A 23,444-nucleotide genomic window follows, 5' to 3' on the forward strand; every position below is an offset into this window, starting at 1 on the left:
TCATTGAGGTACGTGTCTTGACTGAGTGTGGTGTGTGTCTGTACATTGCTGAGATGAGTGTTGTCTTGACTGAGTGTGGTGTGTGTCTGTCCATTGCTGAGATGAGTGTTGTCTTGACTGATTGCAGTGTGGGTATCCCCAGGGGGCGTCCTCCAGCCTGGTGGTGAAGTTTGCCGACACGGACAAGGAGCGGACCCTGCGTAGGATGCATCAGATGGCGGGCCAGCTCGGCATCTTCAGCCCCATGACCATCCAGTTTGGGGCCTATGGCGCCTACTCTCACGCTGTAAGTCTCGGCTCCACGGGGGAGGAGACGGTGAGCTTTTACACTCTGCGCATGCGAGTCACGGCTCCTCCTGATAGCTTGCCATACACACTCTGTCTACCTACGTTCACACCTGAAGTTAACATCTCCTCAAGTTTGGAAACTGTAGAGTTTGCACTCACACTGTAACTAACAGCTCGCCCTGGCAGGTGAGAATCACCCACTCACACACAGTAAAGCAGTCTGTCTGTCTGTCTGTCTGTCTGTCTGTCTGTCTGTCTGTCTGTCTGTCTGTCTGTCTGTCTGTCTGTCTGTCTGTCTGTCTGTCTGTCTGTCTGTCTGTCTGTCGGTCTGTCTGTCTGTCTGTCGGCCCTCTAGCTTCATCTGATTATATTGCGTTATCTGTTGTTTGTAATGAGCAGCAGCCCTGTAAAGCAGCAGTGCTGTTAAGTAGCAGGGCTCCGGGGCAACAGAGACCTGTCTATTCAACAACATGGCCAAGCAAACAGTGATGTGAAAGTAAACATGCCCCTCGTCCTGCGGCGATTTCACCCTGCCTCTCTCTTTCCCCGTCTCCCTTTCCCCCTCTCACCGTCTCCCTCCCTCTCTCTTCCACTGCCTCCCTCTCCCTCCTCTTTCCCTCACCCCCCCCTCTTCCTCTCTCTCTCTCTTCAATGCCACAGCAGATGATGCAACAGCAAGCAGCGCTAATGGCGGCGACCCAGAACTCGTATCTGAACCCCATGGCAGCCATCGCTGCGGCACAAATGCAGCAAATGGCAGCTTTCAACGTCAACGGTCTGGTGGCTGCCCCAATGACACCCTCCTCAGGTACAAATACACAGTCAGGACTGGACTCCCCATCCTTCCCCAACCCTCCCTCCTACGTGCCTGTAATACTTCACTATATTCATTAGTGAGCCGTGTACAAGCCGTACTAATGTCATGTATTCTACCCTGGCTGTTAGTACATTTCTTTAGACGTTATCAGGTTTCTTTTCATGTCTGTCTCTTTTAAAAGGGACAAAAAAACAGTCTGCCTTTTGGTAGTGCTGAAGTCTAGAGAAAAAATAGTGTGCCCTTTTGGTAGTGGTGAAGTTAGAGATGACATTGCCAGAGTGACAGAGGGCCCTAAAGTAAGATAAAGAAGACGTGTCGTGAGTGAGGCATGATGGGTTATGATGTATGACATCCCCCGGCCCTCATTGGCCGCCACAGTGGACGACCTCTCTCTTTTTCTCTGTCTCTCTCACTCTCTCTCTCTCTCTCAGTCTCTCTCTCCCTCCATCTCTCTCTCTCCCAGTCTCTCTCCCTCCATCCATCTCTCTCTCTCTCTCTATCTCAATTCAATTTCAATTAATTTCAATGAAGTGAAATAGATAATAAACAAAAGTAAAATAAACAATACAAAATTACACTCACAAAAGTTCCAAAAGAATACAGACATTTCTAATGTCATATTTTGTCTATATACAGTGTTGTAATGATGTGCAAATAGTTAAAGTACAGAAGGGAAAATAAATCAACATAAATATGGGTTGTATTTACAATGGTGTTTGTTCTTCACTGGTTGCCCTTTTCTTCTGGCAACAGGTCACAAATCTTTCTGCTGTGATTGCACACTGTGGTATTTCACACAATAGATATGGGAGTTTATCAAAATTGGATTTGTTTTCGAATTCTTTGTGGGTCTGTGTAATCTGGGGGAAATATGTGTCTCTAATATGGTCCTATATTTGGCAGGAGGTTAGGAAGTGCCACTCAGTTTCCATCTTATTTTGTGGGCAGTGTGCACAAAGTGTCATGATCGCTGTCTTGAAAATGACCGGACCGAAGGTGCAGCGTGGAGAGCGTACATTTTCTCTTTATTTCTTTAAATGACGCCAACAAAACAATAAACAACAAAACCGAATGTGAAGCTTACTAGGGCTATACAGGCCACTAACAAAGACAACTACCCACAAATACAAAAGGAAAAAAAGGCTGCCTAAGTATGATTCCCAATCAGAGACAACGATAGACAGCTGTCCCTGATTGAGAACCATACCCGGCCAAAACATAGAAACAAGGAACATAGAGTTTCCCACCCGAGTCACACCCTGACCAACCAAACATAGAGAATAAAAAGAACTCTATGGTCAGGGCGTGACACAAAGCCTGTCTTCTCTTGAGAGCCAGGCGTGCCTTCAGTGGCCTTTCTCAGTAGCAAGCCTATGCTCCCTGATTTTGTACATAGTCAAATCTTTCCTTCATTTAGGGTCAGTCACAGTGGTCAGGTACCAAATAGTCTTCTAGTTTACTTCCAATGTGTCAAGTAATTCTATTTTTGATTTCTCATGCTTTGGTTGGATCTAATTATGTTGCTGTCCTGAGGCTCTGTGGGGTCTGTTTGTGTTTGTGAACAGAGCCCCAGGACCAGCTTGCTTAGGGGGCACTTCTCCAGGTACATTTCTCTGTAGGTGATGACTTTGTTATGGAAGGTTTGGGAATCGCTTCCTTTTAGGTGGTTGTAGAATTGAACAACTCTTTTCTGGATTTTGATAATTAGCGGGTATCGGCCTAATTCTGCTCTGCATGCATTATTTGGTGTTTTACGTTGTGCACAGAGGATATTTTTGCAGAATTCTGCATGCAGTCTCAATTTGGTGTTTGTCCCATTTTGTGAATTCTTGGTTGGTGACAGAAATCACAACCATAGAGGGTAATGGGTTCTATAACTGAGTCAAGTATATATATATATATATTTACCCCCTTTTTCATGGTATTCAATTGGTAGTAGTTACTGTCTTGTCTCATCGCTACAACTCCCTTACGGACTCGGGAGAGGCGAAGGTCGAGAGCCATGCGTCCTCCAAAACACAACCAAACCAAGCCGCACTGCTTCTTAACACAGTGTGCATCCAACCCAGAAGCCAGCCATACCAATGTGTCAGAGAAAACACCGTACATCTGGCGACCTGGTCAACATGCACGGTTCCCAGCCCACCACAGGAGTCGCTAGTGCGCGATGAGACAAGGATATCCCTGCCGGCCAAACCCTCCCTATTCCGGACGACGCTAGGCCAATTGTGCACCGCCCCATGGGCCTCCCGGTTGCGGCCGGCTGTGACAGAGCCTGGGCTCGAACCCAGAGTCTCTGGAGGTACAGCTAGCACATGCAGTGCCTTAGACCACTGCTCCACCCAGGAGGCCCATGTTAAGTATTTTTTGACAAATCCTAATTTGTATGTCAAATTTTATGTTCCTCTTGATGGCATAGAAGGCCCTTCTTGCCTTGTCTCTCAGATCGTTCATAGCTTTGTGGAAGGTACCTGTGGCACTGATGTTTTGACCGAGGTATGTATAGTTTTTTTGTGTGCCTTAGGGCAACGGTGTCTAGATGGAATTTGTATTCATAGTCCTGGCAACTGGACCTTTTTTGGAACACCATTATTTTTTGTCTTACTGAGATTTACTGTCAGGGCCCAGGTCTGACAGTATCTGTGCAGAAGACATTTGACTTCAGATTCTAGTAGGGTGAGGCCGACTGTTCTAGTGCCATAACCAATTCCTTGATATATATGTTGAAGAGGGTGGGGCTTAAGCTGCATCCCTGTCTCATCCCACGGCCCTGTGGAAAGAAATGTGTGTGTCTTTTGCCAATTTTAACAGTACACTTGTTGCTTGTGTACATGGATTTTATAATGTGAATACGTGGTCTGTCGTACGGTAATTTGGTAAAAAGCCAATTTGACATTTTCTCAGTACATTGTTTTTGCTGAGGAAATGTATGAGTATGCTGTTAATTATAATGCACAGGATTTTCCCAAGGTGGCTGTTGACACATATAACTTCGTACTACGTATAACTACGCAGTAGTTATTGGGGTCAAATTTGTCTCCACTTTTGTGAATTGGGGTGATCAGTCCTTGGTTCCAAATATTGGGGAAGATGCCAGAGCTGAGGATGGAATTTGTGGTCTGTATATTTTATCATTTAATTTAGGATACCATCAACCCCACAACCCCACAGGCCTTTTTGGGTTGGAGGGTTTGTATTTTGTCCTGTAGTTCATTCAATGTAATTGGAGAGTTCAGTGGGTTCTGGTCGTCTTTAATGTGTTTTTGCTGTTTGTTCTTTGTTATAGAGCCAAAAAGATTGGAGAAGTGGTTTATCCATACATCTCTGTTTTGGATAGATAACTCTTTGTGTTGTTTCCAATTTTCCCAGGAGTGGTTAGTCTATGGATTCTTCAATTACATTGAGCTGATTTCTGACGTGCTGTTCCTTATTTTTCCGTAGTGTCTTTCTGTATTGTTTTAGTGATTCACCATAGGGAAGGCTCAGGTTTTATGGATCTCAATGTTTTTGGTTGGAAAGGTTTCTCCATTTCTTTCTTAGGTTTTTGCATTCTTCATCAAACATTTGTCATTGTTGTTAATTTTCTTAGGTTGTCTGCTTGAATATTTTAGATTTGATAGGGAAGCTGAGAGGTCAAATATACTGTTTAGGTTTTCTACTGCCCAGTTTACACCTTCACTAATACAGTGAAACATTTTGTCCAGGAAATTGCCTAAAAGTGATTGAATTTGTTGTTGCCTGATTGTTTTTTGGAAGATTTCCACACTACTTTCCTTCCTTCTATAGCATTTATTAATATTATTCAGTTCCTTTGGCTTTGATGCCTCATGATTGAACATAGCTCTGTTCAAGTAGTGTGACTTTGCTGTGATCTGATAGGGGTGTCTGTGGACTGACTGTGAACGCTCTGAGAGACTCTGGGTTGAGGTCAGTGATAAAGTAGTCTACAGTACTACTGCCAAGAGATGATCTATATGTGTACCTACCATAGAAGTCCCCTCGAAGCCTACCATTGCCTGCGTCCGACAGAGCTGCAGGCCTTGTGACCCATTTTTGTTGGTTATGTTGTCGTAGTTGTGTCTGTGGGGCATATGGGGGAGGGGATGCTGCCACCTCCAGGTAGGTGTTTGTCCCCCTGTGTGCTGAGAGTGTCAGGTTCTTGTCCATTTCTGGCATTTAGGTCGCCACAGACTAGTACATGTCCCTGGGCCTGGGAATGGTTGATATCCGCCTCTAGGATGGAGAAACTGTCATTGTTAAAGTATGTGGAATCTATTAGGGGGATATAGGTAGCACACGTGAAGACATTTTCTCTCTCTCTCTCTCTCTCTCTCTCTCTCTCTCTCTCTCTCTCTCTCTCTCTCTGTCTCTCTCTCTTTTCTCTCTCTTTCTCTCTCTCTCTCTCTTTGTCTCTCTTTCTCTCTCTCTTTGTCTCTCTCTCTCTCTCTTTCTCTGTCTCTCTCTCTGTCTCTCTCTCTCTCTCTCTCTCTCTCTCTCTGTCTCGTCTCTCTCCTTATCTCTCTCTGTCTCTCTCTCCTTATCTCTCTCTGTCTCTCTCCTTATCTCTGTCTCTCCCTCTCACTCTCTCTCTGTCTCTCTGTCTCCCTCTCTCTCTCTCTGTCTCTCTCTCTCTCTCTCTCTCTCTCTCTCTCTCTCACGGGCCACTGTTTGTGTGTTACCGGGAACACGGCCAATCTTATGACTTTGAATGCAAAGTCCTTGACTATACAATATACAAGCAAAGATTTGTGGGAGATAATCCTGGACCTGAGTTTGACCTGTCTTCCTGGCCCTTGTCGTGAACAGCTTTGATGGCTCGACACTAAGTAGGCAGACTGGCCCAAGACAGGAGCTCCACGCGTCTCTCGAAATGAATTAAATAAAGTGGCTCAGTCCCCTCTGCATCCATCCGCCATCTGTAATCCACAAAGCCTACATACACCCAGGTAATGCCTTTCAAATTTAATCCTACATGACTTAAATGCCCTTCACCGGGATTAGGGAGAAGAATAATATTCCATCTGGCACAAGACGAGAGAGCATGGACAAGGTGACAAACCTGAAATGTGGCCAGAGGGAGAGGCTGAGGCCACTAACAGACAGAAAGGCCCCAGCCCCAGTGTCCAATTAGACGCTGGTCAGAGAGAGGCTGCAGACTGTAGAGTGTGAACCATGTCCACCATGGCCTGTGGTCCCAGTAATGAAACAGGGTTTCTCTATTTACAGGCACCAGCACGCCACCAGGTATCAATGCCACGGCCTTGCCCAGCCTAGCAGCGCCCATGGGGGTCAACGGGTTCGCATCCCTCCCGCCCCAGACCAACGGTCAGCCTAACAACGAGCCAATCTACACCAATGGGATCCACCCCTACCCAGGTGAGACAGCCAATGGGATTCACCTCTACTCAGGTGAGCCAATCTAACAGCAGTTTCATTCATTTGACTTGTAGCCTTTTCTTAACTAGGATAAAACCATTATATATCATATTTTTGTCGAAGGGAGACCTGGCAATATAGTCTTAGGTTGACTGCCATACCGCAATCAGTATAGGAGTGTGACGGTGGTTGTGAGAGTCAATTATGAGTTTGAAGATGGTTTAAGAAAAGCAAGCTGAGCCTTCATGATGAGCGAGTCAATGCATCCATCAGTGCAATGGTTAATATGATGAGCCTAAAAAGCTTCTTAATGCTGCATGCGCCTGATGATTCCTGAACACCTGACACATCATCATGCACTTGACTCCTTGATGCATTATGTAAGGCAGCTGCAGTGATAATGAACCACAAAGCAGTTTGTTTGTCATGTTGTTCATATTTGATGCAAACATCTGGGGGGCGAACAGGAATTTTGAAGAACTGTGAAATATGACAACTCGAATCCATGTGTGACTCCACCCTCTGTCTCGCTCTCCCTCTCTCCCTTTCTTATTTATTTCTCTCTCTCTCTCTCTCTCTCTCTCTCTCTCTCGCGCTCTCGCTCTCTCTTTCTCTCTGTCGCTCTCTCTTTCTCTCTCTGCAGCACAGAGTCCTACAGTGACTGACCCTCTCCAGCAGGCTTACGCCGGTGTGCAGCACTACGCAGGTGACCTCCCTCTCCTCACTCCTCCCCTCCCACTATGGCTGCTACAGATAGCCCAGAGGACTGGACCATTTTCTCCAGGATTAGGAAACTTTACATTAGGATTTGAATGGATTTCCAGTGGACTTGATTATACACCCATACAAAAACCTTAATTCCAAAAGTAACCAGAGAACTGTGTTCCAGACACCCCTCTACATGATTATGATATAGATGGACAGACACTAAGACCTCTCCTATCCTAACCATCTATCAGGATAGGAATATACTCTCCTTCCTGTATTGTTAGTGTCCCTGTTTAGACAATGCATTCCCTTTGTGTAGTGATCCACAATGAAAATGAGCCCGGGCTCCAAGTCATAATGCAATTTATTTTTTCAGTGTCTGAAGGACGTGAACAATAGAATCATGATTTAAGTCGTCGCAAATGGAGATGTGACATCCCACTCTGGCTCTTCTCCTTCTCTTTGCAACAGCAGCCTACCCTGCCGCATACGCACCAATCAGTCAAGCGTTCCCCCAGCAACCCACCATCATCCCCCAGCAACAGAGAGAAGGTAAGAGCTAGCGGGAGCGACCACCCAAAAAAAAAGGTGATAATTACCATGTTATATTCTAATGTACGTCTGCTTTGAATTAGCCAGGGAGAGGAAACACTGGGCTGGAAAATGGGAGAAAAAGAGAGCTTCATTTAAAGGAGTTTAACATTAACAGGCAGCAAGATGGAAAAGTTACTCTGGCATTATTCAAAAACTGGACTAATTCAAACTCGCAGTGTTCGACTGGTTAATCAGTCCATTACAATGTGTTTAAGTGGTTATAAATATTCATTAGATGAATTAGCTGCATGCAAAATCATTTATTAACATTCCTAGTTTAGTGTTAGTACCACAGCATTAAATGTAATAAAGCATAGGATATGCTGTAACTGTAAATCACTCTTCCTGACACTGTTTGTCAGATATAATTATTCATTTATGTTATTGTACAGCATGTGATGGTTATGAATATGATTATTAGTCAACGTGGAAAATCTGAAATTACTCTAAGTGCTCTAACATTGCATAAGAGGAATAATTGTATTGCAGTATGTTTTGCCAAGCATTGTGGTCTACCTGCCCCCATCCTTGAGTTAAAGGAAGCTTGCATTAGGGTTATGTGACTGCTATACTTAAGCCAAAGAGTTGCTCCTCCTCCTGACAGTGTGTCAGCCCCACTGGCCTGTCTCTGACTCAGATCTGAATCCTTCCCTCTCTGGTTTGGCTGTTGGCTGGTATCCCAGCCTGCCTACCACAGTCTGCAGCCTCCAGGAGACTGCAGACGCAGCAGCCCCCATTTCATGAGACACACCTAAACTAACAAACAGGCAGAATAAAGCCACAAGCTCAGACTGTAAAACCACAGCTCTCTATCATACTGTGTGTGTCCTCTATCTGGGCCAGGGAGAGTCAGTCAGCAGCAGCCTCTTATCAGCCTTCTCACCAGCCACAGGCTCATCTCGTCATGCTATCATCCCCGAGCAATGAGACAGGGAACAATCCATGCAGCCGCTAGCACAGCCCACCAATCTCTCTCTCTCTCTCTCTCTCTCTCTCTCTCTCTCTCTCAGTCTATTCCTCTCCTCATCAGAAGGCCATGTACAGTATGTGGCATCTGGGTGTGTATGGAGACTGAAGCGAGATTGGGAGCCAGTCAGTCCTGTCCTACTGTCAGCTAGTAATTGGGGCAGACACTGGGCTTATGTCATCATACATGCTCTGCCTGTCCTCTCCTTCTATTTCCCCATGTAACCTCTATAGTTTGTTGTTGTTATTTCCCACCAGGGCCGGAAGGCTGCAACCTGTTTATTTACCATCTGCCCCAGGAGTTTGGAGACGCAGAATTAATGCAAATGTTCCTGCCTTTCGGCAACGTCATCTCCGCCAAAGTCTTTGTGGACCGGGCGACCAATCAAAGCAAGTGTTTTGGTGAGTCAGTGTGTCAAAGCCGTCATCTCTGCTGAGAAAAAAAAGAATCGGATGAGAAGTCAACTGTGACGTTTGGCAATCTTCTCATGTGCCACTTTGGATTCTGCATTGAGTTGTATTTTCCTTTATTCCCTGTATCCTAATCAAGTTGCAATGAACATTTTAAAAGTGGCGTTACATGCGAGTGAGCAGAGAGGAGAAGAGAGGGTGATGAGGGGGATGTGTGCTTCGCTTCTATAGTTCAACTCATCAGCAGATGCTTTTGAGACACTGGGAGTGGGTGAGAGTGGAGGAGGCGCGATTTGTTTCTAACTACCTCCAGTTTAAGCCCACAGCTCCCCAAGTTCAAGTACATGCCTATTACCATGTAACTAGACATGCAGTATAGGGGAATATAGTCACCATAAGTTCTTCTGGCTATTAGCGTTTCACCTTCAACAAACATACTATAAAACTATGGTTCCCCAGCCTCCATAGATAGCCCCTAGAGACCCAGACTCCCAGCCTCCTATCCAACAACTTCCTCCCACACAGCCTGTAGGGATGAGACTGGGTGGTGGTGGAGGATGTGCAGGTGGACTGTGTGATCTTCAGGAGAAAATAATAGACCTGTTTGAGCCCTAGACAGCAGCACCCACGAGATGAGGAGCTGGTCTACAGAAACGGACCACTGGCCTCCTATATGGGCTGTCTAGGATGAGAAAAGCATGTCTATCACTACTCTACGAGGAAGGACAAAGAGGCTGTGACCTCACGCATCTCACCATTATTTTCCCATGCAGCTATTAATTAAGATCTTGGCTGAAAAACAATCATTTAACCTCTCATTTTTTCTCCTTCCTTTTTATAGTCTGAGCCCCGGGGCTCTTGTGAGAGACATTAACAAATTAGACAGAAGATGCTATGCATTATGTGAACTAAATCATTACTCTCCTGCAGTAACAGGGGAAGCAATTTGATCCCTCTTCAGTTCAAAATGGGAGATGAATTCTTCCGATGCACATTGGATGCAACACACGCATACACACAATGCATGTGTGTGTGTGTGTGTGTGTGTGTGTGTGTGTGTGTGTGTGTGTGTGTGTGTGTGTGTGTCACACGCCTTGTGATTCTCAGTGATTGACAATAGGCAATGAGCCAATGTCATCATTATGGAATCCAGGGTAGTCATTGACTTACTGAGATGAGGCAAAGTCACAGTTTAAAAAGTGACATAGTCAATGTAAAAAAGAGTGTTCCAAACACAACATTCCAAACACATTAACATTAAGACCGATTCCATGACAATGGAGCTTACATTGACATCCTCTCTGGTAATTGTTAGCTGTTGGTGTTAATTATCAGCGTCAGAAAATCAGATGTGCAGCTGAAGAAGATGGTGGATCCGTCACTGAACGACCAGCTGACCCAAATGACTAGTGTTGAGTAAAAGCACAGCGAGATCTCAAAAGACTGGCTTTAGAGTGGGATGTTGAGTTTCTGGCTGTTTCGAGGTCTTAGTCTTGGGTCTGTTGGGATACACTGTTATTTGAATCCTCCATGTTTAGTTACTCAATATTGACATTTAAGGATGATCAAAACTCACCTCTCTAAGTGGTATTAGTGGAGCAAAAATGGATTTTAGAAGGTCCTCTGAAAGCACTGCGTACACACTCGCAGACTAACACTTACCATTGAAATAGATGATCCTCTGTTTTTAGAACAGCAAGCAGCAATCTATTGTTGTGGTTGGCTTAAAGCGGGAGCAGTCCCCTTCACAATGTCCGTCAGCATCTAGCTGTGCAGATCCCTACAGCTTAGACACTAAGTCACCGCACCAGGAGTCATGCAGAGCTGTAGAATGGTGAGGCTGTGGCCTTTGTCAGTACTCCACTCTCACCTGCAAATCAAAACCTTGTCCGTAATACCCGACAATGATGTTACAGAGGAATGAAGAGCTGCGAGGGAACATGAAATGATGATTCATACATGACAGTATTCAATCTCCTCTCATAAAGGCTGTTTGGGGTGTTTTACATTGTGCTGTGCAATGAATGTGTCCCAGTCAAGTGCTGCTAGTCTTTTTGAAGCGTACAGTGCTGTATAAAACATCCTAATAAACCTGGCAGCTGACTGATTTACATGGTGTAAAGGGGGCCAGGATTTACCACGCTTCTAGTCTGCTCCTTTCTTTGTCCTCTCTTTCTTCACCATCTTCTTCTTCCCCCTTTTCCCCTTCCTGACAATCACCTTTTGGGGTTGGGATGTCAACGCAAGGTTGAGATTGATGAGAGCAGGATGTGAGGGGGATCGTGCTGTCTGACAGGCCCTTCCCTGCTCAGTTTGTTTAAAGGGTTTGTAAAAGCAGGAGCCTTATCTCTCCCCACCTGACAAAAGCCTGCCCTCTCCCTCAAAATTAAACTGGACCCATAGCAACGTGATCAAATCAGCTGGAAGGCGGAAAATTCAGGCCGTCAATCACGGAGGTGTCTGATAAGAGCAGGCAGGAGTCCCCGTATGGAAAGCTCCAGGCTCATTCCGCCCCAACACCCAGGTGATAACTCAGAGTACATGCAGGGCAGGGGAGAGGAGAAGCTGGCACCTCTATTCACAGGCAGGGGAGAGAAGAGACTGACACTTTTACTCACAAGGAGGGGAGAGGAGAGGCTGGCACCTCTATTCACAGGCAGGGGAGAGGAGAGGCTGGCACCTCTATTCACAGGCAGGGGAGAGGAGAGGCTGACACCTTTACTCACAGGCAGGGGAGAGGAGAGACTGACACTTTTACTCACAGGCAGGGGAGAAGAGAGACTGACACCTTTACTCACAGGCAGGGGAGAGGAGAGACTGACACTTTTACTCACAGGCAGGGGAGAAGAGAGGAGAGACTGACACCTTTACTCACAGGCAGGGGAGAAGAGAGGAGAGACTGACACCTTTACTCACAGGCAGGGGAGAGGAGAGAAGAGACTGACACTTTTACTCACAGGCAGGGGAGAAGAGAGGAGAGAAGAGACTGACACCTTTACTCACAGGCAGGGGAGAGGAGAGAAGAGACTGACACCTTTACTCACAGGCAGGGGAGAGGAGAGACTGACACTTTTACTCACAGGCAGGGGAGAAGAGAGGAGAGACTGACACTTTTACTCACAGGCAGGGGAGAAGAGAGGAGAGACTGACACCTTTACTCACGGGCAGGGGAGAAGAGAGGAGAGACTGACACCTTTACTCACAGGCAGGGGAGAGGAGAGGAGAGAAGAGACTGACACCTTTACTCACAGGCAGGGGAGAGGAGAGGAAAGACTGACACCTTTACTCACAGGCAGGGGAGAGGAGAGGCTGAGGCCTTTACTCACAGGCAGGGAAGAGGAGAGACTGACACCTTTACTCACAGGCAGTGGAGAGGAGAGGCTGACACCTTTACTCACAGGCAGGGGAGAGGAGAGACTGACACTTTTACTCACAAGGAGGGGAGAGGAGAGGCTGGCACCTCTATTCACAGGCAGAGGAGAGGAGAGGCTGACACCTTTACTCACAGGCAGGGGAGAGGAGAGGAGAGACTGACACTTTTACTCACAGGCAGGGGAGAAGAGAGACTGACACCTTTACTCACAGGCAGGGGAGAGGAGAGACTGACACTTTTACTCACAGGCAGGGGAGAAGAGAGGAGAGACTGACACCTTTACTCACAGGCAGGGGAGAAGAGAGGAGAGACTGACACCTTTACTCACAGGCAGGGGAGAGGAGAGACTGACACTTTTACTCACAGGCAGGGGAGAAGAGAGGAGAGACTGACACCTTTACACACAGGCAGGGGAGAGGAGAGATTGACACCTTTACTCACAGGCAGGAGAGAGGAGAGACTGACACCTTTACTCACAGGCAGGGGAGAGGAGAGGAGAGACTGACACCTTTACTCACAGGCAGGGGAGAGGAGAGGAAAGACTGACACCTTTACTCACAGGCAGGGGAGAGGAGAGGCTGAGGCCTTTACTCACAGGCAGGGGAGAGGAGAGACTGACACCTTTACTCACAGGCAGGAGAGAGGAGAGGCTGACACCTTTACTCACAGGCAGGGGAGAGGAGAGACTGACACCTTTACTCACAGGCAGGGGAGAGGAGAGACTGAAACCTTTACTCACAGGCAGAGGAGAGGAGAGGAAAGACTGACACCTTTACTCACAGGCAGGGGAGAGGAGAGGCTGAGGCCTTTACTCACAGGCAGGGAAGAGGAGAGACTGACACCTTCACTCACAGGCAGTGGAGAGGAGAGGCTGACACCTTTACTCACAGGCAGGGGAGAGGAGAGACTGACACTTTTACTCACAGGCAGGGGAGAAGAGAGACTGACACCTTTACTCACAGGCAGGGGAGAGGAGAGACTGACACTTTTACTCACAGGCAGGGGAGAAGAGAGGAGAGACTGACACCTTTACTCACAGGCAGGGGAGAAGAGAGGAGAGACTGACACCTTTACTCACGGGCAGGGGAGAAGAGAGGAGAGACTGACACCTTTACTCACAGGCAGGGGAGAGGAGAGGAGAGACTGACACTTTTACTCACAGGCAGGGGAGAAGAGAGGAGAGACTGACACCTTTACACACAGGCAGGGGAGAGGAGAGATTGACACCTTTACTCACAGGCAGGAGAGAGGAGAGACTGACACCTTTACTCACAGGCAGGGGAGAGGAGAGGAGAGACTGACACCTTTACTCACAGGCAGGGGAGAGGAGAGGAAAGACTGACACCTTTACTCACAGGCAGGGGAGAGGAGAGGCTGAGGCCTTTACTCACAGGCAGGGGAGAGGAGAGACTGACACCTTTACTCACAGGCAGGAGAGAGGAGAGGCTGACACCTTTACTCACAGGCAGGGGAGAGGAGAGACTGACACCTTTACTCACGGGCAGGGGAGAGGAGAGACTGAAACCTTTACTCACAGGCAGAGGAGAAGAGAGAAGAGGCAGGCACCTCTACTCGCAGGCAGGAGAGAGACACCTCTACTCATGGCACCCTCCACCTTCCCACACCTACACCCAGTACGCCCCACCCTGAACCTGGCACCATGCTCCAACCCTGCTCCTCTTACTCTACACACACACACAAACACATAAATACACTTTCATTTCCACCTTGCTATGCTTAGAGACTTACAGATGTAGGATCTTAATTTGAACCAGTTTGCTGCAGCAGGAAAATAATCCTGCAGCTACAGGAAATGTGAATTATTATGTGGATTATAACTAAGGAACATTTTTGTAGGGGTTGATACATTTTTCGGAAGGGAATATCATTTCTGAAGCCTTTTTAAATCTTAAATACAATACATGTTTTACAATTCCTGCATTGCATCTCCTGAAATCTCCTGAAACAGGGTGATCAAATTAAGATCCTACATCTGTATGGACCAACGCTCATACACACAGATATTCTCTGTCAGTTTCTCAAACACACAGAAAACAAAACCTCACACGTAGTGTGACCCCCTTTTCATCTCATCTGCTACTCTGTTGTTCAAATTACACCCTCTGTCTTCTAACACTCTTCTATTAGGAGCTTTTTGATATCTATATCATTAACCATTTCGTTAGTTTGTGTAATCATGTTTTTATTTCAGTGAATTTCAATTTACCTCCTGAATAGAGAAAATTAAGACCCATTTTTGTTGCATTGTTGGAAGCTAAAAAGGGGTCTCTCTCTTTCTTCCCCTTTTCATTATTTCTTTCTCCGCCTCTCCCCATCTATCCTTCACTCTGTCTCTCTCTCTCTCCCTCCTTCTTTGTGTCCCAGGCTTTGTGAGCTTCGATAACCCGTCCAGTGCCCAGGCGGCTATCCAGGCCATGAATGGTTTTCAGATAGGCATGAAGCGGCTGAAGGTGCAGCTGAAGCGGCCAAAGGATGCCAACCGACCTTACTGACCCCTTTGCCGTCCACATCCAGGTAAGAGCAGACGCCATGCTATGCCCACATTCATGCCCAGAGCCAGGGTTGAATGGCAGACAGCCCCTCAGGGTGCTGGCCAATGAGGAGGGAGTAGGAGGGCAATGGGCTGACATGTCTGACTCCCCCCAGCTAAACTCCAATTGCACGATGAGGGCTACTGCATACCTGAAACATGTTATTTTGGTTGTATACGTTAGACTACACATCATTGTAACAAAAGACCAGTACATGTGTTTCCATTGTATATTTCCATGAACAATTTGTAAATCCTATTTGTATGTTTTACAATGGCCTCACCAAAGTGAAGGGATTGTAATAATGGCATATACAGTATAATGTGCAATGGAAATGATAAATGCTACCTTCATTTCTTGTCAGATAGCATTTGAATAAAGACATGTAGCACTAATTGAAAGGAGGCTGTCTGAGCAGACTGCCTGAGGAGAGGAGAAGAGCGGAGGAATGACTTTGACGTAACACATTGATGAGGGACAAGTGGAGAATGTGAGAATGTCCTGAACAATGATGAGGACAGGCTCGTCATTATGACATCCTCAGTGTGTCTCTAACAACAGCCGTGTGTGTGTGTGTGTGTGTGTGTGTGTGTGTGTGTGTGTGTGTGTGTGTGTGTGTGTGTGTGTGTGTGTGTGTGTGTGTGTGTGTGTGTGTGTGTGTGTGTGGGGTGTGTGATGGGGGTATGTCTGCCTGGGGTTGGTCTCCTGCCGTTCTAACTGCTCAGTATGTGTGTATTCTTCTCATTGTTAGAACAACACATTGTCTGTAAGTGAGTAGTGTTCACTGTTCATCCCATGTACTCTCCTGTCTGGTTCAGTCCAGGCTCTTCCTGTGTGAGATTGTACATTGCTACTTGATTTGTTTTGGGGGTAAATGAATTGAATGTGAGACCAATTTCACTGAAAAGCACACAAAATGTAATTTTGTAAATGCATTTTGAAGCCAGAAATAGGCCCTTAGATGTAGGTGTAGATACTTTATAAGAGGATAAATCATCTATAAATTATATTTATAGATTGACTGAAACTTTTGTATTACCAATGTAATAACCTCAAACTTATGATTTAAAAATACCATTCTTCTCCACTCTTCTACTAACTCAGTAATTCTGCCGACAATTTCTGGGTCTTAAAGAATTTATAATTGACTAAAGGTACTCAATGTACATACCAACATCATAGCATACAATGCATGGACAAAATCCAATTATTTAGAGTGTGACTGTGTTAGTTTGAGATGTAAAATATGCCATTTGGCCTGGTCTTATCTTTGTGAGTACAGTGCAGCACTCTAGTCTTTTACCCTATAAATGTTCTCTGACTGAAAGGCCTCTCAGAACTGCTTCAAAAAGAAAAATAAAGGCCATTATTTTAGTTATTTTTGAAGGTTCCATTTTTATCTCTATATTTCAAATTGTATTTGTTGATTTGTTGACTTTTTCATTTTGACAGTAATAACCTCCCTTCATTTGGTTTGTCAGCCAGAGACGTTGAGAGAGAGAGAGGCTGGAATAAATGGGAAAGTAAAGTCTACATCATATTTACCACTTGAGAATTTTTTGGGGAATTCCACCACTTCTCTTCTTCTTTTATTTTGCACCCAACCCAACCTGCCAACCTGCCAATCATAACATGAGATGGCCTCTCCATGGTCGTTGTGTAGCCAACCAGTAGCCACCAGTCACGGGGACACGTTCCCAGTTCCCACACCTGTAAGTTGAACCCATGGTGTCATTTTATTTTGGATGACGTCATGTTGCAGGACTGTGACTGCGTGCGTTGCATGACGTGGCGTCGAGTCCATTTTATATCTCCATCTCTTTTTTCGCCCTCTTTTTAATATGTTTTTGGCAGCTTGTGAAGTACAGTAAATGGATGCCTTTTTGATTGCTGCTAGCTGTTGTTAGGTACATCTGACATGCTGATTGACTGGTTGATCATTATCAATGATGACGTGACTTTTGACCATATTTGCTGTTGTAACGTGACCTTGTGTGTTTAATTTTTTCTCGTGAACTTCAATGTTCAATGTGTATGGATATTCTGTATCTCTCTCTCTCTCTCTCTCTCTCTCTCTGAGTGTGAATACTATATATATATATATATATATATATATGAGGAAACTGTGTGTATATATATATAGCCTAAATAAGTTCAGGAGTACAAATGTGCTTACAAGTCACATAATAACTTGCATGGACTCACTCTGTGTGCAATATTAGTGTTTAACATGATTTTTGAATGACTCCCTCATGTCTGTACCCCACACATACTATTATCTGTAAGGTCCCTCAGTCGAGCAGTGAATTTCAAACACAGATTTAACCACAAAGACCAGGGAGGTTTTCCAATGATTCGCAACGCAGGGCACCTATTGGTAGATGGGTCAAAATAAAAAGAAGCAGAGATTGAATATCCCATTCAGCATGGTGAAGTTATTGATTACACTTTGACCCAGTCACTATAAAAGACACAGGCGTCCTTCCTAGGTCAGCTGCCAGAGAGGAAGGAAACCACTCAGGGATTTCACCATGAGGCCAATGGTGACTTTAAAACAGTTACAGAGTTTCATGTGATAGGAGAAAATCCAATCAAATGTGTCACTTGCGCTGAATAGAACAGGTGTAGACCTTACAGTGAAATGCTTACTTACAAGCCCTTAACCAACGATGCAGTTTTAAGAATACCTAAAAAAGTTACATTTAGAAAAAAGTAAGAGATAATAAAAACAAATGATTAAAGAGCAGCAGTGAATAACAATAGCGGGGCGAAATACAGGAGGTGCCGGTAAAGAGTCAATGTGTCAATGTGTGGGGGTACTGGTAAAGAGTCTATGTGTCAATGTGCGGGGTACTGGTAAAGAGTCAATGTGTCAATGTGCGGGGTACTGGTAAAGAGTCAATGTGTCAATGTGCGGGGGTACCGGTAAAGAGTCAATGTGTCAATGTGCGGGGTACTGGTAAAGAGTCAATGTGTCAATGTGCGGGGTACCGGTAAAGAGTCAATGTGTCAATGTGTGGGGGTACTGGTAAAGAGTCAATGTGTCAATGTGTGGGGGTACTGGTAAAGAGTCAATGTGTCAATGTGTGGGGGTACCGGTAATGAGTCAATGTCAATGTGTCAATGTGTCAATGGGGGTACCGGTAAAGAGTCAATGTGTCAATGTGTGGGGGTACCGGTAAAGAGTCAATGTGTCAATGTGTGGGGGTACCGGTAAAGAGTCAATGTGTCAATGTGTGGGGGTACTGGTAAAGAGTCAATGTGTCAATGTGCGGGGGTACCGGTACAGAGTCAATGTGTCAATGTGTGGGGGTACCGGTAAAGAGTCGGTACAGAGTCAATGTGTCAATGTGTGGGGGTACCAGTAAAGAGTCAATGTGTCAATGTGTGGGGGTACCGGTAAAGAGTCAATGTGTCAATGTGTGGGGGTACCAGTAAAGAGTCAATGTGTCAATGTGTGGGGGTACCAGTAAAGAGTCAATGTGTCAATGTGTGGGGGTACCGGTAAAGAGTCAATGTGTCAATGTGTGGGGTACCAGTAAAGAGTCAATGTGTCAATGTGTGGGGTACTTGTAAAGAGTCAATGTGTCAATGTGTGGGGGTACCGGTAAAGAGTCAATGTGTCAATGTGTGGGGTACCAGTAAAGAGTCAATGTGTCAATGTGTGGGGTCAATGTGTCAATTGTACAGAGTCAATGTGTCAATGTGTGGGGGTACCGGTACAGAGTCAATGTGTCAATGTGTGGGGGTACTTGTACAGAGTCAATGTGTCAATGTGTGGGGGTACCGGTAAAGAGTCAATGTGTCAATGTGTGGGGTACTTGTACAGAGTCAATGTGTCAATGTGTGGGGTACCGGTAAGAGTCAATGTGTCAATGTGTGGGGGTACCGGTACAGAGTCAATGTGTCAATGTGTGGGGGTACCGGTACAGAGTCAATGTGTCAATGTGTGGGGGTACCAGTAAAGAGTCAATGTGTCAATGTGTGGGGGTACCAGTACAGAGTCAATGTGTCAATGTGTGGGGGTACCGGTACAGAGTCAATGTGTCAATGTGTCAATGTGCGGGGTACCGGTACAGAGTCAATGTGTCAATGTGTGGGGGTACCGGTAAAGAGTCAATGTGTCAATGTGTGGGGGTACCGGTACAGAGTCAATGTGTCAATGTGCGGGGTACCGGTACAGAGTCAATGTGTCAATGTGCGGGGGTACCGGTACAGAGTCAATGTGTCAATGTGCGGGGTACCGGTACAGAGTCAATGTGTCAATGTGCGGGGGTACTGGTGTCGAGGTAATTGAGATAATTATGTACATGCAGGTAGGGTTGTTAAAGTGGCTATGCATAGATAATAACAGAGAGTAGTAGCAGCGTGGAGGGTGCAAATAGTCTGGGTAGCCATTTGATTAGCTGTTCAGGAGTCTTATGGCTTGGGGGTAGAAGCTGTTTAGAAGCCTCTTGGACCTAGACTTGGCACTCAGGTACCGCTTTCCGTGCGAAGGCAGAGAGAACAGTCTTTGACTAGGGTGGCTGGAGTCTTTGACGATTTTAAGGGCCTTCCTCTGACACCGCCTGGTATAGAGGTCCTGGATGGCAGGAAGCTTGTCCCCGGTGATGTACTGGACCGTACGCTCTACCGTCTGTAGTGCCTTGCCGTCGGAGGCTGAGCAGTTGCCATACCAGGCAGTGATGCAACCCGTCAGGATGCTCTCGATGGTGCAGCTGTAAAATCTTTTGAGGATGTGAGGACCCATACCAAATCTTTTCAGTCTCCTGAGGGGGAATAGGTTTTGTCGTGCCCTCATCAAGACTGTCTTGGTGTGCTTGGACCATGTTAGTTTGTTGTTGATGTGGACGCCAAGGAACTTGAACCTCTCAACCTGCTCCACTAAAGCCCCGTCGATGAGAATGGGGGTGTGCTCGGTACTCTTTTTCCTGTAGCCCACAATCATCTCCTTTGTCTTGATCACGTTGAGGGAGAGGTTGTTGTCCTTGCACCACATGGTCAGATCTCTGACCTCCTCCCTATAAGCTGTCTCATCATTGTCAGTGATCAGGCCTGCCACTGTTGTTTCATCAGCAAACTTAATGATGGTGTTGGAGTTGTGCCTGGCCGTGCAGTCATGAGTGAACAGGGAGTACTGGAGGGGACTGAGCACGCACCCCTGAGGGGCCCCAGTGTTGAGGATCAGCGTGGCGGATGTGTTGTTACCTAACCTTACCACCTGGGTGCGGCCCATCAGGAAGTCCGGGATCCAGTTGCAGAGGGAGGTGTTTAGTCCCAGGGTCCTTAGCTTATTGATGAGCTTTGAGGGCACTGAGCTGTTCATTGACTACGCTGAGCTGTAGTCAATGAATAGCATTCTCACATAGGTGTTCCTTTTGTCCAGGTGGGAAAGGGCAGTGCAGTGTGGAGTGTTATAGAGATGGCATCATCTGTGGAACTGTTAGGGCAGTATGCAAATTGGAGTCAGCGCATGCTCAGAATACACATCCTGGTAGTCCGTCTGGCCCTGCGGCCTTGTGAATGTTGACCTGTTTAAAGGTCTTACTCACGTCGGCTGCGGAGAGCGTGATCACACAGTCATCCGGAACAGCTGATGCTCTCACAATCTTCTGCAAATTTTGTAGATATAAAAACAGAAATACCTTATTGCATAAGTATTCAGACCCTTTGTTATGAGACTCGAAATTGAGCTCAGCTGCATCCTGTTTCCACTGATCATCCTTTAGATTTTTTTTTTCAACTTCATTGAAGTCCACCTGTGGTAAATTCAATTGATTGTACATGATTTGGAAAAGGACACACCTGTCTATATAAGGTCCCACAGTAGACAGTGCATGTCAGAACAAACCAAGCCATGAGGTTGAAGAAATTGTCTGTAGAGCTCTGAGACAGGATTGTGTCAGATCTTGGGAAGTGTACCAAAAAATGTCTGCAGCATTGAAGGTCCCCAAGAACACAATGGCCTCCATAATTCTTAAATGGAAAAAGTTTGGAACCACCAAGACTCTTCCTAGAGCTGACAGCCTGGCCAAACAGCAATCGGGAGAGAAGGGCCTTGATCAGGGAGGTGACCAAGAAGCAGATGGATACTCTGACAGAGCTCCAGAGTTTCCCTGAGGAGATGGGAGAACCTTCCAGAAGGACAACCATCTCTGCAGCACTCAACCAATCAGGCCTTTATGGTAGAGTGGCCAGACGGAAGCCACTCCTCAGTAAAAGGCACATACATAACAGCCTGCTTGGAGTTTGTCAAAAGGCATCTAAAGACTTTCAGACCATGAGAAACACGTTCCTCTGGTCTGATGAAACCAAGATTGAACTCTTTGGCCTGAATGCCAAGCGTCACTTCTGGAGGAAACCTGGCACCATCCCTACAGTGAAGCATGGTGGTGGCAACACCATGCTGTGGTGATGTTTTTCAGTGGCAGGGACTGGGAGACTAGTCAGGATTGAGGGAAAGATGACCGGAGCAAAGTACAGAGATATCCTTGATGAAAACCTGCTCCAGAGCACTCAGGACCTTAGACTGGGGCGAAGGTTCACCTTCCAACATGACAACAACCCTAAGCACACAGCCAAGATAACGAAGGAGTGGCTTCAGTACAAGTCTCTGAATGTCATTGAATGGCCCAACCAGAGCCCGGACTTGAAATAGCTGTGCAGCAATGCTCCCCATCCAAGCTGACAGAGCTTGAGAGGACCTGCAGAGAAGAATGGGAGAAACTCCCCAAATACATACCCAAGAACACTCAAGACTGTAATCGTTGCCAAAGGTGCTTCAACAAAGAACTGAGTAAAGGGTCTGAATACTTATGTAAATGTGATATTTAATTTGTCTATTTCTTTAAATATATTTGCTCAAATAAAAATACAAATCTGTTTTGTTTTGTTATTATGGGGTATTGTGTGTATATTGATAAGGGGGAAAAACGATGTAATCCATTTTAAAATAAGGCTGTAACATAACAAAATGTGGAAAAAGTCAAGGGGTCTGAATACTTTCTGAATGCACCGTAAATGACAGAGTGAAAAGAAGGAAGCCCTGTACAGAATAACAATATTATAAAACATGCATCCTTTTTGCAATAAGGCACTAAAGTAGAACTGCAAAAAAATGTGGCAAAGAAATTAACTTTATGTCCTGAATGCAAAGTGTTATGTTTGGGGCAAATCCAACACAACACATCACAGAGTACCACTCTTCATATTTTCAAGCATAGTGGTGGCTGCATCATGTTATGGGCATGCTTGTCATCAGCATGGTCAGGGAGTTTTTTGGTTTTGGATAAAAAGAAACGGAATAGAGCTAAACAGAGGCAAAATCCTAGAGCAAACCCTGGTTCACCTTTCAGCAGGTCAATAACTTAAAACACAAGGCCAAATATACGCTGGAGTTGTGGACTAGTTACAATGGACTAGTTACAATTTTGACTTAAATCAGGTTTAAAATCTATGGAATTACTTGAAAATGGCTGTCTAGCAATGATTAACAACCAACTTGACAGAGCTTGAATAATTGTAAAAATAATAATGTGCAAATATTGCGCAATCCATGTGTGCAAAGCTCAAAGAGACTAACCCAGAAAGACTCACAGCTGTAATCACTACCAAAGGTGATTCTAATGTGTATTGATTCAGGGTTGTGAATACCTTCTGTTTGTAAATTAGATATTTCTGTATTTCAATAAATTTGCAAACATTTCTAAAAACATGTTTTCACTTTGTCATTATGGGTTATTGTGTGTAGATGCACCCATAATGACAAAGTGAAGAATTTTTTTTTTTCAATAAATGTTGAATTCAGACTGTAACACAACAAAATATTGAATAAGTCAAGGGGTATGAACACTTTCTGAAGGCACTGTGTATACCAACAGTGTTTTTGCAATTATTTATTTGTAACAATGTTTCTTAACGCAAGAGAGCTGATGCCAACGTTTGTTGTCACAAGACAGATTCTTTGCTAAAATAACCTTCTTTTTTTTTAGCCATTCCCAGTTTTAGTTGAGTGATAGACAAGATGACCCTGTGTTTGTGCAGCCAATTAAATATCCTCCATCCATATATCCCATCCACAAACTGTAGAGAAGCACAGGAACATTTTGACTCTCCTCCACTCCTCCCTGCATTTCATCTGCACTTGGAGTACTTGGTATGATTGTTTTGTTTGCCTAACATGAGGATAACTTCCCATGTATATATTTATGAGGGGGCTAACCAATTACATTGCGATTGCAGAGCTGCAGGCAGTGGTGTAGCCCCACACACCCCAGCCTGACTCCACCCACATTCACACACAAACACAAACACCATCAAAACACATCAAAGAAACTAATACCATGAATGGTGCATCCTC

The 23,444-nt window shown here is 45.5% G+C and overlaps 1 protein-coding gene across 12 annotated transcripts in view; it reads left to right on the top strand.

Annotated features, from left to right (window-relative positions):
• LOC112249750 (CUGBP Elav-like family member 4) overlaps nt 1–23,444 on the top strand; it is a 192,161-nt gene that overhangs the window by 162,252 nt on the left and 6,465 nt on the right. For 2 of the 12 annotated variants that reach the window (XM_042320987.1, XM_042320990.1), the window contains exons 6-12: nt 128–316; nt 949–1,096; nt 6,332–6,514; nt 7,125–7,187; nt 7,661–7,741; nt 9,008–9,151; nt 14,919–15,068. In XM_042320987.1, coding sequence (XP_042176921.1) covers nt 128–316; nt 949–1,096; nt 6,332–6,514; nt 7,125–7,187; nt 7,661–7,741; nt 9,008–9,151; nt 14,919–15,046 — 936 coding nt within the window. In that variant the 3' untranslated portion in view covers nt 15,047–15,068. The remainder of the gene's footprint in view (nt 1–127; nt 317–948; nt 1,097–6,331; nt 6,515–7,124; nt 7,188–7,660; nt 7,742–9,007; nt 9,152–14,918; nt 15,069–23,444) is intronic. The other 10 variants (XM_042320991.1, XM_042320992.1, XM_042320996.1 and 7 more) reach the window with 8 other exon arrangements.

Source organism: Oncorhynchus tshawytscha, linkage group LG04 (genome assembly GCF_018296145.1).
Source record: "Oncorhynchus tshawytscha isolate Ot180627B linkage group LG04, Otsh_v2.0, whole genome shotgun sequence".
NCBI lineage: Eukaryota > Metazoa > Chordata > Actinopteri > Salmoniformes > Salmonidae > Oncorhynchus > Oncorhynchus tshawytscha.